This window comes from Macaca nemestrina, chromosome 1, assembly GCF_043159975.1.
Source record: "Macaca nemestrina isolate mMacNem1 chromosome 1, mMacNem.hap1, whole genome shotgun sequence".
NCBI lineage: Eukaryota > Metazoa > Chordata > Mammalia > Primates > Cercopithecidae > Macaca > Macaca nemestrina.
The window spans coordinates 133,134,241-133,151,297 of NC_092125.1; the positions used below are offsets into that span (position 1 = coordinate 133,134,241).

The window sequence follows — 17,057 nt, forward strand, 5'->3', positions numbered from 1 at the left end:
TAGGGAGACAATTCTGTTTACTGTTAAGGACCAAGAAACAAAGTCTGGAAATGCCATACACAATGGTCATGAACTACAAAGTAGTAGTGGAGTGGAGAGGAGACACAGTAATACACAGCATTATTTTGAGTGAGCTCCAGTTTTTCATTCTAACCCTTGACCTGAGGAGAAACAGCCATCCTTTTTCACTGAGTCTTCTACAGAATGGAAATGTGACTCAGTTTATCAGCTCCCATAGGGCAGGCAGAGCTAGAGACTATTTTAAGCTGGTTTGGGGAACCCCCATCCCAAGCACAGAGTGGATGCTGAAGGTTGTTCCCAGCATCCACTGGTGGTGGCTGATGGCTGGTCCTGGGCTCCCTGGGTCCTAGGCATCTCTTGATTCTCAGTGATGAACTTGTCAGTTGGCCAATGTGGACCTGTTGACAAATTACTCGGAATTACTCTAAGGTCTCTTTTGGCTTTATTCTCTAGTGTTTGAGTTTCTATAGGAACCTTTACATTTTTATTTTCTCTGAAGGAATGTCTTATCCTCCTGACATTCTATAATTGTAGGTGCTGAAATGCTTGTTCTCTCTCAGTGTCATCCAGTACAGATCTCTAACATTTGTGTGTGACTGCAGGCTGCCCAAGGCCCTGTTGCCTCACTTTCTTTGTCTTGATAGTGTTTGGCCCACAGTGGGTATTCAGAGACAGATTTTGTCTACAGATAGCATTATTCAGTTTGATTAACTATCTAATTCACCTAGAGGTTTAAATTAATTTTTCATTTATTTGGTATTAACTGTTTTTAAAAGTAATGTGTAAGTATGGGAAGCTTCCAAAGGTACAAGAGGATGTACTATCTAAAAGTGCCTACTGTGATCCCCAGTCCTCTTCTCAGAGAAAAATACTGTTAGGAATTTCTTGTGATATATTCCAGAAATATTCAAAGCGTATATAAGACCATATGTATGTGCATGTATAAGTATATATATTCAAATGTATGAGTGTTTTTATATATAAACATAAATAGTACTTGCCAATTGTTCTGTGCCTTGCTTTTTTCGTTTATGGCATTATGGAATAGGTAACTGCAGTGTATCACAATGTAAGTTTTTGTTTCTTTTTAATGACTTCATAGTATTCCAGTATATGGATGTACTATAATTCACTAATACTCTGTTTATGGATGATTAGGTTTTTTTCAATCCAGATGCTCATGCAGTGCTCCAGAAAATATTTTTGTACATACATCTTGGTGGCCTGGTACGAATAGATTTATAGGATACATTGTTAGAAGTAACTGTGTCAAAGGCATTTTTGCATATCTGGTGACTAAAATAGTATCTTATTGTGATGTTAATTAACATTTTCTTGATTAAAGTGAGAAACATCTTTTTATATATTTATAGGTTATGTTTCCTATTCTGTAAAACTCCTGTTTATTCATTTTTTGTTTTTCATTTGTTTGTTTTAGTGATGGAAGTCTCCCTGTGTTGCCCAGGCTGACTTCGAACTGCTGGGCTCACCTGATCCTCCTGGCTCAGCCTCCTGAGTAGCTGGGACTACAGGCACGCATCATTGTGCCTGGCTCTTTCTTTTATCTGTTTTTTTGTTTGGGAGGTTTAACATTTATAAAATGGTTTTATAAGTGTTCTTTACATATTCTGGACACTAGTTTGCCGTTGTTTTTAATGTGCTATTTTGTTGTTTTGGGTTTGTTTTTATTCTTCATTATACTTCCTTTTTAAAAATTTAAAGGTTATTAAGGTAGACTTTACATACCATGAAATCCTTCCACTTGAAGATTAGTTCCGTAATTTTAGTCAGCTTATAGAGTTGTGAAACTATACCACAGTTCAATAGTAGAACGTTTACATTACCCTAAAAGTGCCCTAGTGCCTGTTTGCAGTTTATCCCTACTCCTCCTCCTCGCCCTAGGCAACTACTGATCAACTGTCACTATAAAATTAGATTTTCTGTATTTCATGAGAGTAGAATCATACAACATGTAGTTTTTTAAAAATTTCTCTTTTTTTTGAGATAAGATCTCATTCTGTCATCCAGGATGGAGTGCAGTGGCACAATCATGGCTCATTGCAGCCTCGACCTCCCTGCGCTTAGGTGATCCTCCTATCTCAGCCTCCTGAGTAGCTGGGACTACAGCTGTGTGCTACCGTGCCCAGGTACCATTTTTTGCATTTTTTGTAGAGATGGAGTTTCGCCATGTTGCTCAGGCTGGTTTCGAATTCCTGGGCTCAAGTTATCTGCCTACCTCAACCTCCCAAAGTGCTGGAATTATAGGCGTGAGCCACCATGCCTGGCCGTGTCCTTCCTTTTCACTCAGTATACCGTGTTTGATGTTCATCCAGGCTGTAATGTGTATCAGTAGTTCTTTTCTTTTAATTGCTCAGTAGTACTTCATTGCATTGATATGCCACAATTTGTTCATTCATCAGTTGATGGACATTTGAGTTGTTTTAAGTTTTTGGATATTACAGATTAAGCTGCTGTGAACATATGTGTGCAAGTCTTTGTATTTATTGTGGGTGAGTACCTAGGAATGGAGTGACTGGTGGCATATGTTTGATTTTTAAGAAACTACCAAATGTTTCCAAAGTGGTTTTACCATTTACCACCAGCAGTCTGAGAGTTCAGGTTGTTCTGCATCCTTCCAACAGTTGGTATAGTCAGTTGTTTAATTTTAGCCATTCTAATACATGCATAGAAGTACCTCATTGTGATTTTATTTATTTATTTATTTATTTTTTATTGAGACAGAGTCTTGCACTGTTGCCCAGGCTGGAGTGCAGTGGTGCAATCTCAGCTCACTGTAACCTCCACCTTCAGGGTTCAAGCGATTCTTGTGCCTCAGCCTCCCTGGTAGCTGGGGTTACAGGTGCACGCCCCCACGTCCAGCTAATTTTTGTATTTTTTAGTAGAGACAGAGTTTCACCATGTTGGCCAGGCTGGTTTTGAACTCCTGACCTCAAGTGATCCCCCACCTTGGCCTCCCAAAGTGCTGGGATTACAGGCATCAGCCACCACACCTGGCCCCTCATTGTGATTTTAGTTTGCATTTTCCTAAAACCTAATGAAGTTGAGTATCTCTATTCATGTGCTTATTTAACATCAATATAATTACTTTGGTGATATATCTATTTGAATCTTTTGACCATTGCTAAACAAGGTTGTCTTTTTATTGAATTGTAAGAGTTCTTTGTATATTCTGGATACAAGTCCTTTATTAAGTATATGATTAGCAAATATTTTCTCCCAGTGGCTTCCCTTTTCATTTTCTTAATGTGTCTTTTGAAACACAAAAGTTTTTAATATTTGATGGAATGCAATTTATCAAACTGTTTTCTTTTGTGGATCTTGCTTTTGGAGTTGTTTATTATAAGAACTCTGTCCAACCACAGGTTGAAAACATTATCTCCTTTGTTTTTTTCTACAAGTTTTATAGTTTTAGCTGTTACATTTAGATCTGTGATCCATTTTGAAAAAATTTGTGTGCATGGCTTGAAGTAAGGATCTAAGTTCATTTTTCCTCCCCGCTGTGGATATGCAGTTCTTAGTACCATTTATGGAAAGTCTTTTTCTCTGTTGAATTGTCTAAGCACCTTTGTTAAAAATCAGTTGACCATATAAGGATTTATTTCAGGATTCTCAATTCTGTTTCGTTGATCTTTATACCTATCCTGTGCCAATATCACAGCATTTTAATTACTATGACTTTATATTAAAAGTGTTGAAAATCTCCAGACTCTCTTCTTCCTTTTCAAAATTGTTTTAGATCTTTTTCATTTTCACAAAAATGTTTGGTCACCTTGTCAATTTCTGCAAAATGGTTTGTTTGGATTTTGATAGTTGTACAAGGAATTTATAGGTCAGTTTTCAAAGAGAGGCTGTTTTGACAGTCTTTTATCTTCCAATCCATGAATAATAAGACTCTTTCCATTTATTTAGATCTTCACTTCCTCTCAGTAACGTTTTGTAATTTTCAGTGTATAAGTCTTGAATTTCTTCTGTTGAATTTATTCTTACGTGTTTTATTCTTCTAGATGCTATTGTGGGTATAATTATTTATTTTTCAGAATATTGATGTGTAGAAATGTCATTTTTGTATGTTGATCTTGTATCTTGAAACCTTACTAAACTCATTTATTACACTCATTAGTGGTTTTTGGTAAATTCTGTAGGATTTTCCACATAGACAGTTATGTTATCTGAAAATAATGACAGTTTTACTTCTTTCTTTCCAATGTGGTTGCTTTTTATTTATTTTTCTTGCCTTATTGTAATGGCTGGAACCGATAGTACAATTTATTTTTATTTATGTTTTTTTTGCAACAGAGTCTTAGTGTCACCTAGCATGGAGTGCAGTGTCGCACTCTTGGCTCACTTCAACTTCTGCCTCCCCGGCTCAGGTGATCATCCTACCTCAGCCTCCCTAGTAGCTGGGACCACAGGCGCATGCCACCGTACCCAGCTAATTTTTTGTAATTTTGTTAGAGACAGGGTTTTGCCATGTTGCCCAGGCTGGTCTTGAGCTCCTGAACTCAAGTGATCCACCTGCTACGACCTCCAAAAAAGTGCTGGGATTACAGGTGTAGGCCACTGCGCCCAGCCTATAGTGCAGTTTAAATAAATGTGAGAGCAGACATTCTGGCCTTGTTCCTGAGCTTCAGGGCAGAGCATTCAGTCTTTCATCATAAGCATATTAGCTGTAGGTTTTTGCTAGATGGCCATTTTTCAGAATAAGGAAGTTCTATTCCTAGTTTGCTAAGAGCTTTTATCATGAATGGATGTTAAATTTTGTCAAATGCTTTTTCAATTGATATAGTTATGTGGCTTATCTTTTATCAGTTAACAGATTGTATTGATTGTTTAAGATTATATTAGTCTTTCATTCTTGGGATAAACTTCACCTGGTCATGGTGTATTCTTTTCATGTATTGCTGGAGTTAATATTCTTTTTTTTTTTTTCGGTTTTTTTTTTTTTTTTTTTTTTTTTTTTTTATGGAGATAGAGTCTCTCTCTGTCGCCCTGGCTGGAATGCAGTGGCGTGATCTCGGCTCCCTGCAACCTCTGCCTCCTGGGTTCCAGCAATTCTCCTGCCTCAGCCTCCCGAGTAGCTGGGACTACAGGCGACTGGCACTGCACCAGCTAATTTTTGTATTTTTAATAGAGACAGGGTTTCGCCATGTTGGCCAGGCTGGTCTTGAACTTCTGACCTCAAGGTCAGAGGTGAGTGATATGCCCGCCTCGGCCTCCCAAAGTGCTGGGATTACAGGCATGAGCCCCCACACCCAGTTTGGAGTTAATTTTCTGATAGTTTGATTTTGTGTTCATGTTCATAAAGGATATTGGCCTGTAGTTTACTTTTCATGTACTGTCTTTAAAAAATTTAAATCAGGACAATAATGGCCTCATAAAATGAGCAGGAAAGTATCTTTTCTCTTTTATTTTCTGGCATATATTGTATAGAGTTGCTTTATATTTTCTTTAAATGTTTGGTAGAATTTTCCAGTGAAATCATCTGGGTCTGGAAATTTTTTTGCCGGAAGTTTTTTTCAGCTGTGAATTAATTTTTTTCAATAGCTATAGAATATTTGGGTTATTTATTTCTTCTTGGGCCAGTTTCAATAGTTTGTGACTTTCACAGGATTAAATCATTTAATCTAAATTTTAAGCTATGTGTGAAGAGTTGTTTGTAGTATTCCATTATCTTTTTAATGTCTATAGACTCTGTTGTAACATCCTCTCTTTCATTACTTATAATGATGATTTTTGCCTTGTCTCTTTGAAAAATCAGTTTGGTAAGAGGTTACCAGTTTCATGGATCTTTTCAGGGAACTGACTGACGGTTTCATTGGTTTTTCAATTTACTGATTTCTCCACTTTAATATTTTTTCCCTTCTAACTGCTTTGAGTTTGTTTGGCTCCTTTTCTCACTTTCTTAAGGTAGAAGATTATGTTCTAAGAGTTTTATGTTAATCTAAACATTTAATGCTATACGTGTTATTCAGTCTTGCTTTAACTGCATTTCACAAATTTTGGTATGTGTATTTTCATTTTCATTAAGTTCAAAATATTTTTTTTTCTTTTTCTTTTCTTTTTTTTTGAGACAGGGTCTACTGTGTCCCCCAGACTGGGATGCGGTAGCATGATCGCAGCTCCCTACAGCCTCAACCTCCTGGGCTTATGTGATTCTCCCACCTCAGCCTCCTGAGTAGTTGGGACTACAGGTGCACACCGCCACACCTGGCTAATTTTTGTGGTTTTTTTGGAGAGACAGGGTTTTGCCATGTTTCCCATGCTGATCTCAAACTCCTGGGCTCAAGTGATCTGCCTGCCTTGGCCTACCAGAGTGTGGGGATTACAGGCATGAGCCACGACACCCAGCCCTATTCTTTTCAAGTACATATGGAACACTATCCAAGATAGACTATGTCCTTAGTTCTAAACCAGTCTGGAATTAAACTAGAAATCTATAACAGAAAGATATATGGAAGATTTGAGGGAAATTAGAAAATATTATTTTGGCCAGGCGTGGTCAGATACACCTGTGGTCCCAGCTACTGGGGAGGCGGAGGTGGGAGGATCACTTGAGCCCAGGAGGTGAAGGTGGCACTGAGCCGTGTTTGCACCACTCTGCTCTGTCCGGGGCAACAGAGTGAGAGGTCTCACAAAAAAAAAAAAAAAAAAAAAATAGTGTTCTGTTTTTGTTGGGATAGTGTTCTTTAAATATATCTCTTTGTATGATTTTTATTTTAGTGGTTGCTCCAGGCATTTATAATGTACATATTTTTCATAGTGTGTAGAATTAATATCTTATCACTTAAAGTAGAATATACATACCTTGCCACCATACAGTCCCTTTGCCTTTTCCCCCCTTATGTTTTCATATTTCATAAGTATTATATTTACATACATTGGAAACATTATCAGACAATCTAAAATTTTTGCCATCATCCATTATACATATTTAAAACTCTGGAGTGGGCTGGGTGTGGTCCCTTACACCTACAATCCCAGCACATTGGGAGGCCGAGGCAGGCAGATCACAAGATCAGGAGATTGAGACCACCTTGGTTAACACAGTGAAACCCCATCTCTACTAAAAATACAAAAAATGAGCTGGGCGTGGTGGTGGGCGCCTGTAGTCTCGGCTACTCGGAAGGCTAAGGCAGGCAAATCACTTGAACCCGGGAGGTGGAGGTTGCAGTGAGCCGAGATTGTGACTCTGCACTCTAGTCTGGGCGACACAGCGAGACTCCGTCTCAATCATTGTGGGAAACAGTGTGGTGATTCCTCAAGGATCTAAAACTAGAAATACCATTTGACCCAGCCTTCCCATTACTGGGTATATACCCAAAGGATTATAAATCACGCTCCTTTAAAGACACATGCACACGTATGTTTATTGCAGCACTATACACAATAGCAAAGACTTGGAATCAACCCAAATGTCCATCAGTGACAGACTGGATTAAGAAAATGTGGCACATACACACCATGGAATACTATGCAGCCATAAAAAAGGATGAGTTTGTGTCCTTTGTAGGGACATGGAGGCCGCTGGAAACCATCATTCTCAGCAAACTATCTCCAAGAACAGAAAATCAAACACCGCATGTTCTCACTCATAGGTGGAAATTGAACAATGAGATCACTTGGACACAGGAAGGGGAACATCACACACCGGGGCCTATTGTGGGGAGGGGGGAGGGGGAGGGATAGCATTAGGAGATATACCTAATGTAAATGACGAGTTAATGGGTGCAGCACACCAGCATGTCACATGTATACATATATAACAAACCTGCACATTGTGCACATGTACCCTAGAACTTAAAGTATAATAAAAACAAAAAAAACCCAAAAAAACAAAAAGCAAACTCTGGAGTGGAGAAGACTAGTTCATTATATTACTCAGTGTTTACCATTTCTGTTGTTCTTGTTATTCTTTTCCTTCATTCCTGGTATTCTAAGTTCTTCTACAGTATAATTTCCCTGAATGATAGAACATTCATTAGCATTTCTATTAGAGGAAGTCTTCTGTCAATTCTTTTTCTTCCCCTGGGAATGCCTTTTACCTTCTTTCCTGAATGATATTTTCTCTGGATATAACATTCTGTATTCATAATCCTTTTCCTTAAGCACTTTAAAACTGTTGTTCTGCTTCTTTTAGGATTCCATGATTTCCAGTGAGAAATTAGCAGTAAATTTGAATTGTTCTCCTATAACTAGTGCATCATTTTCTCTGCCTGCTTTTAAGATTTATTTTTTTTTTAGTTTTTCGCAGTTTAACAATGATATGTCTGGGCATGGATTTCGAACTCATTTCACTTTATCCTTTTGGGGGTTTACTAAGCTTGGTAAATCTTTTCCCAAATTTTTGACATATTCAGCCATTATTTCTTCTTCTTCTTTTTTTTTTTTTTTTGAGACAGGGTCTCGCTTTGTAGCTCAGGCTGGAGTGCAGTGGCATGAACAGAACTCGTGGCAGCCTTGACCTCCCAGGATCAAGCAGTCTTCCCACCTCAGCCTCCCATGTAGTCAAATATTTTTTTCTGCAGAACATTCTTCTTTCTTTTAGGACTCAAAAGACATGAATGTAAATCTTTATTTTCCTAAGGGTCCACAACTTTCTGTTCTTCCATTCTTATTTTTTCTGTTTTTCAGATTTGATTATTTCTGTTGATCCGCCTTCAAGTTTATTCTTTTCTCTGTCCATTCTACTATCAAGCCCATTCAGCGATTATTTCTGTTCTAAAATTTCCATTTCATTTTCTTTTTTTTTTTTTTTTTTTTTTGCTGAGACTTTTTTACATTCATTTGAACATTTGAGCAGTGTTATTAGAGCACGGTTATAATGGGTGATTTGAAGTGGTTTCCTGATAATTCCAGTAATTGTGTCATCTTGGGGTTCACTTCATGGTTTATCTTTTCCCTTATGAGTTGCTTACATTTCCCTAGTTCTCTATTGAGTGATTTTGGATTGTATCCTGGACATTAGAATATTACGAGATCCCAGATCTTATTTAAATCCTAAGGAGAATGTGTTTTTGTTTTTTTTTTTAAGCAAACAGTCTTGTTAGGTTCAAGTTCTGATTAGCCTTCTTTAGGTTGTGATTCTTCAGTTCAATTTTTTTGTAAAGACAGAGTTTCACTGTGTCACCCAGGCTAGAGGATAGTGGCGCAATCTCGGCTCACTGCAATTTTGGGTTCAAGCAATTCTTGTGCCTCAGCCTTCCAAGTAGCTGGGATTACAGATGTGCACCAGCAGGCCCAGCTAATTTTTGTATTTTTAGTAGAGATGGGGTTTCACCATGTTGGTCAGGCTGGTCTCAAACTCCTGGCCTCATGTGATCCGCCCACCTCAGCCTCCCAAAATTCTGGGATTACATGTGTGAGCCACCATGCCTGGCTGTCAGTTCAAGTTTTAAAGACTTTGTCGTGTCATGCTGTTTGGATCTGTCTCAAGTGTGCTATTCTGTGACTTTGGCAGTAGTTAACCCCATAGTCAGTTCCCAAAGCCTTTGGTATGCTGATCAGGGTCAGATTTGTACAGCTCATAAGCGAGCCTAAGAGTTTATATACCACCTTATAGGATTTCTCCCTTGAGTTTTCTCTCCATGATTTCCTCAGAATTATCCATGTCCTTAGGGTCCCCCTTCCTGGTTTTCTGGCTAGAAAATACAGGCCCCTTCCGTGCTATGCAGTTCCTGTAATTGTATCTGCATCTGTTATCAAGCAGCAAGAGGACAAAGAGAGGAGAAAAGTAGTGAGGATATTTCCCCTGTTAATGAGACCACAGTGCCTTTGGTAGGAAGATGATTCTCCTCCTTCAAAGTTTTAGTTACCACCTTGCCACTGTTGCCACTCTGGCACTTCTGCTTCCATATAGTAGCCTGGGGGTTGGAGCAGGAAAGAACATAGGGAAAAATGAAAAGAAAGGGATTTTCCTCACTCTTTGATCCTTAGGAGTTTCTTTTTTCATATCTCAGCAGAAAATGAATCTACCTTGATATTAATATTGTATTCTGGCTCTCTTATGCCTAGTATTTACATGAAGTATCATTTTCTATTTTTTTTATTTTCCAGCCTGTGTCTTTAAATGTGATTTCTTTTAGATATTTGTAATTGACTCATTTTTATCCATTCTGACATTCTTAAACAATTTAAAATGTAATGCATAAGTTTTTCCATATTATGATTTGTTTTCTATATGTCCTGTTTCTTGTCTCCCTTTTCTTTTTTCCTGCCTTCTTTCCAGTTAGTTTTGTGCATTTCATTTCGTTTTTCATTTTATATTTACTCTTGGCTTTTATTTTCTTTGTGTTTGTTTACTCTGGTTTACAATATACAATTTCATCATCTACCTTCAAATATTTTACTACTTCCCGTGTAAAATAAGACTGTTACAATAATATACTCCCATTTCTTCCTATCTTTTTGCTACTGTTGTTAAAATTTTACTTCTATCTTTGTTATAAGCTCTACTTTTTTTTTCTTTAAACAATCAAGTATATTTAAAAGACATTAAACAATGAGGAAAAGTCTCCTTGGTTAACCCATACATTACTATTTACACTCTTTTTTCCTTTATGTAGATCTAAATTTTCATCTGGTATTTTCCTTTCTCCTCAATAACTAAGATCTCTTATAGTACAGATTTTTAAGGCTTCTTACAATGCAGGTCTGTGGGGAATTAATTCTTCTTTTGTCTCATAATGTTGTTATTTTGACTTCATTTTCTCTGAATATAGAACTTTAGGTTGACAAGTTTTTTTCCTGTCTGTATTTTGAAGATGTTATTCCATTGTTGCCTGGATTGAATACTTTCTGGCAAGATGTCAGTAGTCATGTTTATAATGTTTCCTTTATATGAAGTGACCTTTTTCTCTGGGTGCTTTTAAATTTTCTCTTTATCATTAATTTTCAACAAGTTAATTATGCTTTGGTGTGGAGTTTGTGTATCATGTCTAACGGGTTTTCATGAAGTTCTTAAATAGGTGGGTTTGTAGTTTTTATCAGTTTAGGAAATTCTAGTCATTATTCACATTTCTTTTTCTGTTTTGTTCTCTTTTTTGGTGTTCCTTCTTGGTACTCCAGTTATACATGGTTGATTACATGATATTGTCCCAGGGAGACTTAGTTTATTTATTTCATTATTTGTTTCATTTTATGTAGATTCTGATGCTGTGTCTTAAAGTTTATTAGTCTTTTCTTTTCTTCTGCAGTATATAATTTGCTGTTAATCTATCCAGTGAGAAATTTTCATTTTATTGACTATTTTGTGTCTAGAATTTTCATTGCACTCTTTTTTATATCTTCACTTTTCTCATACTTTTTATTTCCATTAAGTTCTTATACAATTACATTTGTGTCCCTGGTCTATAGTTTCTGCCATTTCTGAATCTGTTTCTGTTGGCTAATTTTTCTTCTGAGTATGACATCTTATTGTGATCTTTGTAATTTTTGATAAGTGGAACATTGTGAGTGTTACATTGTTGATTGTCTGGATTTTATATTTCTTTAAAGCATGGCAGGCTGTTTTTTTTCTTGAGACAGGGTCTTGCTCTGTTGCCCAGTATGGAGTGCAGTGATGTGATCATAACTCACTGTAAAACCAAACTCCAGGGCTTAAGTGATCCTCCTAACTCAGCCTCCCATATATCTGGGACTACAGGTGTGCACTCCCATACCTACCTAATTTAAAAAATTTTTTGTAGTGATGGAGTCTCATTATGTTGCTGAGGCTGGCCTTGAACTCCTGGCCTCAAGTGATCCTCCCACTTTGGCCTCCCAAAGCACTACAATTTCAGGTGTGAGCCACTGTGCCTGCTCAAGAGTAGATTACTTGTGGATCACTTTGATTCCTTTTAGCATTTTTGGTTTTTTTCTTTAGCATTAATAGCATGCATCTAAAGTAACTTCTACTTGAGGGTTAGTTCAGCTGTATTTCAAAGCTTGAAATGCTCCTTTAGTGATGGATGCAGTGGCTCAAGCCTGTAATCCCAGCACTTTGGGAGACTGAGGCGAGCAGATCACAAGGTCGAGATCGAGACCATACTGACAACATGGGGAAACCCCATCTCTACTAAAAATACAAAAATTAGCTGGGTATGGTGGCGCATGCCTGTAGTCCCACCAGCTACTCAAGAGGCTGAGGCAGGAGAATCTCTTGAACCCGGGAGGCCGAGGTTGCAGTGAGCCGAGATTGCACCACTGTACTCCACCCTGGCTACAGAGCGAGACTCCGTCTCATAAAAAAAAAAAAAATGCTCGTTTATTTATCCAGCCTCGATGAGTTTTACCCTATGCATACGCCTAGAACAGTAGAGACTAAAGGACATTGACAGGCAGGTATCTGGAGATTGTTCTTTGTATAGCTCCCTTCTCATCAGAATTCAGCCCTACAACCTCCAGCGGTCCAATCTCCCTAAACTCTAACTTAATCTCCTCAATTTAGCAATTATGTTCTCCCTCTGCATCTGCTGTCAAGAAGGGGTTGCCAGTTAGAAAGTTTGAATCAGTTGTAGGGATCACATCTTGGAGATCACATCTTGTCTGTAGTCTTGTATCTGCGAATATTCTCTTCATTTATTTTGCTCAGTTTCCTAATTGTTTATGATTGGTGGCTAGAAGCTATATTAGTATTAGTACTGGTATCTTTTCTTAATTTGCCTCCCTCTTATTGCATGTTTTTTAAAAATAAAGAATATTAGAATCAGCTCTCTTGATTAAAAATATCCTATTTGTGTGTAATGCTGTTACGGGTAGATTAATGTAGGGAGAACTGGTATCTTGATGGTATTCAACCTTGATAGCCAAGTGAAGTAGCATATAGCTTTATAATTTTATCATATTTAGTATCCATCTATTCCTATTTTGAGTTTTACCAAAAACTGATGTGTACTTTCTTATGTCTTTTCTTTTTGTATCAGAGTAGTCATGAATTTTTTCTTTGATCTATTGATTTATATTTATAGATTTCCTGTAGATTTATACCTTTCTGATATAACAGGAATTCCTTAGTACATTATTACTTTAAATAAACTACATCTTATATGCGTTACTTTATTTTGGATTTTTGCATAGATACTTGATTACTTTTGATGACTTTAAAATTCAGATTCCAAGCCCTCATTTAGAATCTTTAAATAAATAGGCTTTGAAAGTCTTGAAAGGGGAAGAATTTTCAGAATATATGAGGTAAATGCATTATTGTGATCCTTGGTTACTTTTAACACTAACATTTATTTTAATGTATTAATGTTCATATTCTTGTTTGAAAATAATTGGTAAAAGAATCATTTTGTAATTCATTTTGCTTGTATGACAGGTATTTACTTTTTTACGTAAAGAGAAGTAGGCTTCTCGGTTGGGCAGGTGGCTCATGTGAGCCTGTAGTCCCAGCATTTTGGGAGGCCAAGCTGGGAGGATCCCTTGAGCCCAGGAGTTCGAGACCAGCTTGGGTAACATGGTGAAATCCCATCTCTACAGAAAAATACAAAAATTAGCCTGGGCAAGAGAATGAAATCCTGTCTCAAAAAAGGAAAAGAAAAAAGAGAATTAGGCTTCCTTTTATTAACTCTTGTCAATAGCATGTGCTTGTGTTATAAAATATAGGTGAAAACTGTTTGTTTTGGTTTTTTTGTTTTTGGGTTTTTTTTTTTTTTTTTTTTTTTTTTTTTTTGAGACAAGATCTCATTCTGTCACCAGGCTGGAGTGCAGTGACATGTTTTTGGCTCATGCACCCTCAACCTCCTGGGCTCAAGCAGTCCTCTCATTTCAGCTTCCAGAGTAGCTGGGACCACAGATGCGTGCCATCACCCCGGCTTATTTATTTAGTAGAGATGGAGTCTGTGTTGCCCAGGCTAGTCTCGAACTCCTGAACTCAAGTGACCCACCCGAAGTGCTGGAATTATAGGCATGAGCCACCACACTTAGCCAAAGCCTGCATTTTTATGTATAGATTTATCAGAAAACAAATTTAACCACCCATCTCAATATAGAACTGTCTCATTCACCCTGGGAATGGTGGCTCATCCCTGTAATCCCATGATTTGGGGAGGCTGAGACAAGGAGTTTGAGACTCGCCTGGGCAGCATAGTGAAACCCCGTCTCTACAAGAAATAAAAAATTAGCCAGACTTTGTGGTGTGTACCTGTAGTCTCAGCTAAGTAAGGCTGAGGTGGGAGGATCACTTGAGCCCAGGAGATTGGGGACTGCAGTGAGCCATGATTGTGCCACTCTACTCCTGCCTAAGCAACAGAGCAAGGCTCTGTTTCAAACCCCTCCTCTGCCCAAAACTGTCTAATTCTATATAACTCAGTTACATGAGATGTTTTTCCTTCTCACAGGTTCAGTTTAATTTGCAGTTTACAAAACCAAATGCATCACTAGGAGACGTTCAGTCAGGAGCAACTATTAGTATGCCTTGCTCAACTGATAAGGAAAAGTAAGTACTTAATGACATAAACTTTAATGTTTGCAATTTTGAAGGCCATCTTAAAGAATTTTTCTCAGTGCTTGAGAGCTGTGATACCCACCTGTCTACCTGAGACATTGCAAGTTACTGATCAGTGGAATTTAAGTTGAATCACTCTTAGCTATAAAAAAGAGATTTCTCCTATTTTTTCTGTTTCCTCCTCCAACAGTCTACTCATTTTTTTTTAATGTGGGATATGCTTAGATAGTAAAATTTTGTTTGTTGAAAGAGATTTTCCTACATAACTGAAGACTGGTCTTTCAGATATTCTCAGATATATTCACAGAAATTTTTAAAAATTCCTCATGGTCAGCTGTTTTTGTTTTCTTATATGGCTATGTCTGCCCCTGGAAGCTCTCCATTTTTCTGATTTATTGCTTTCAGTGTAATCTAATCTAAAATACCAGCTAGTTAATATGCTAGAAATATGCAGAGAATGAGTAAAAAGGTTTGTGAGATTTTCATATAGATAACATAAATAAGCTTTAACGCCATTTTGCAACCCTAGGTTTTAAACAGGGTTTACATAGTGAAGTCTGTTGATTCAGTAACTTGTGGTTAAATCAAACCACTCATACAGACAAACTTTTCTCTCTGGGTAGACTTCATGTTTGTAATTTATTATTACTAATATAGTTATTTATTAAATTTAATGACTTTAAGGCCTGTCTGCCAATACTCATTATCATGAGCTATCACCATCCCAGTTCTACATTACAAACTAAATTACTAACATAGCTCAAAGAGGGTTCCATCCCCAGCTCTCAGCTTTTATTCATTGGATCATGATGTGTTAAAATAGTTAATAATGTTTGTGGCTGGTCACAGTGTCTCACGCCTGTAATCCCAACACTTTGGGAGGCCAAGGTGGGTGGATCACTTGAGGCCAGGAGTTCAAGACCAGCCTGGCCAACATGGTGAAATCCCATCTCTACTAAAAATACAAAAATTAGCCGGGTGTGGTGGGCACCTGTAATCTCAGTTACTCAGGAGGCTGAGGCATGAGAATCGCTTCAACCCAGGAGGCAAGAAGTTGCAGTGAGCCGGTTGCACCACTGCATTCTATCCTGGGCAATAGAGCGAGACTCTGTCTCAAAAAAATAAATAGAAAAAATAATTTTAAAAAGTATTTGTGAGCCTCTATTTTTTAAAAAGATCAAAATTCACTTGTTCACAGGGAGAGTACCCTGAATTCCTGTTAATGGTAGCATATCATAATGTTTAGTATATTTAATTCATCATAGGCCAGGCATAGTGGTGTACGTACACCCGTAGTCCCAGCTACTCAGGAGGCTGAGGCAGGAGGATCACTTGAGTCTGGGAGGTTTGAGACTGCAGTGAGCCATGATCCTGCCACTGCACTCCAGCCTGGGGGCCCTGCCTCAAAAGAAAAAAAAAAAAAAAAAAAAAAAGCCAGACAATGTGGTACATGCTTGTAGTCCCAGCTGCTTGGGAGGCTGAGGGATCACTTGAGCCTGGGAGTTGGAGTCTGTAGTAAGCTATGATCAGTCACATCACTGCACTCCAAACTGAGCCACAAAGCAAGAACCTGTCTCAAAAAAAAAAAAAAAAAATTATAGAGCAGTTTTACTAGCAGAGAATATGACAATCATATTTGTAGTATGAAGTCAAACATAACCATCTGTCCATAAAATTAGGACTGTTCAGTGATTTTGACTTTTTTCTGGTTATTTTGTCAGCTAGCAAAAAGTGGCACCAGGTATCAAACGTTAAAGAAAAAAATAAAATAGAAAAAAAATCTATTCACCCACTTATTTTCTGAAAATTGGGTCAAGAGCAGCCATCATTTAATTTTAAGGACTGATTTATTCTCATTGTTTTGCAAGAGCCTTTAACTTTTTACAAGTAGTACTAGGGAAACCATTAACACTGGACAGATTTAGAAAAGATGGCAGTGGTAGAAAGGGGAAACATACAGAAATGCCCTTCTTTCTCCCCCCGATTTTCTCATTTGTATTAATTTGACCAGAATTTATTATTGTGGAATGTGTATTAATATTTGGTCATGACTACTTTGAAGCACTAGAAAATTTTGAAGAGCTTTTGGTCAGAGGAAAAAAATCTTATTTTAAATATGAGTTAGAAATTAATGGTGTTACTCTCAAGGCATGTATTTTTCTGTCATGTATCACTTATGTGCTAGTATTTAAATTTTTACAGCACTTGTAGAATTTTCATTTTTCCCACCATCTTTATCCCAGCTCTTAAGATTTTATTATAATCTACTATTTACTGAGGATACTTTGGTTTATGTATAAAATTACCATTTGCTTAAGAAACCAGTGAAGAATGTGTTCTGAACAAAGCTAAGCTATAAATAGAACTTAGTTACATTATCTTGCATATGTATATATATGAGATAAACCTTCAAAATTAATAAAGACTGTTAAATAATTGCCATTTTCTTTTTAAGTAGTGAAAATTTAGGGTTGGAATCCAAATACCTGAAGAAAAGGGAAGATAGCATTCCTTTACGCGGACTCAGCCAGAACCTATTTAGTAATTCAGGTGAGCAGGGATTTCTGGATTTTGTACTCTCTAGTTTAAT

General features: G+C 37.4%; 1 protein-coding gene across 5 annotated transcripts in view; it reads left to right on the top strand.

Moving 5' to 3' along the window:
* The window catches only part of LOC105485462 (SAS-6 centriolar assembly protein), a 48,332-nt gene that overhangs the window by 29,694 nt on the left and 1,581 nt on the right, over window positions 1–17,057 (top strand). For 3 of the 5 annotated variants that reach the window (XM_011747832.3, XM_011747833.3, XM_011747834.3), the window contains 2 exons: window positions 14,361–14,458; window positions 16,923–17,017. In XM_011747832.3, coding sequence (XP_011746134.3) covers window positions 14,361–14,458; window positions 16,923–17,017 — 193 coding nt within the window. Of the gene's footprint in view, window positions 1–1,459; window positions 4,072–14,360; window positions 14,459–16,922; window positions 17,018–17,057 lie in introns of those variants that run through there. The other 2 variants (XM_024793975.2, XM_071072681.1) reach the window with 2 other exon arrangements.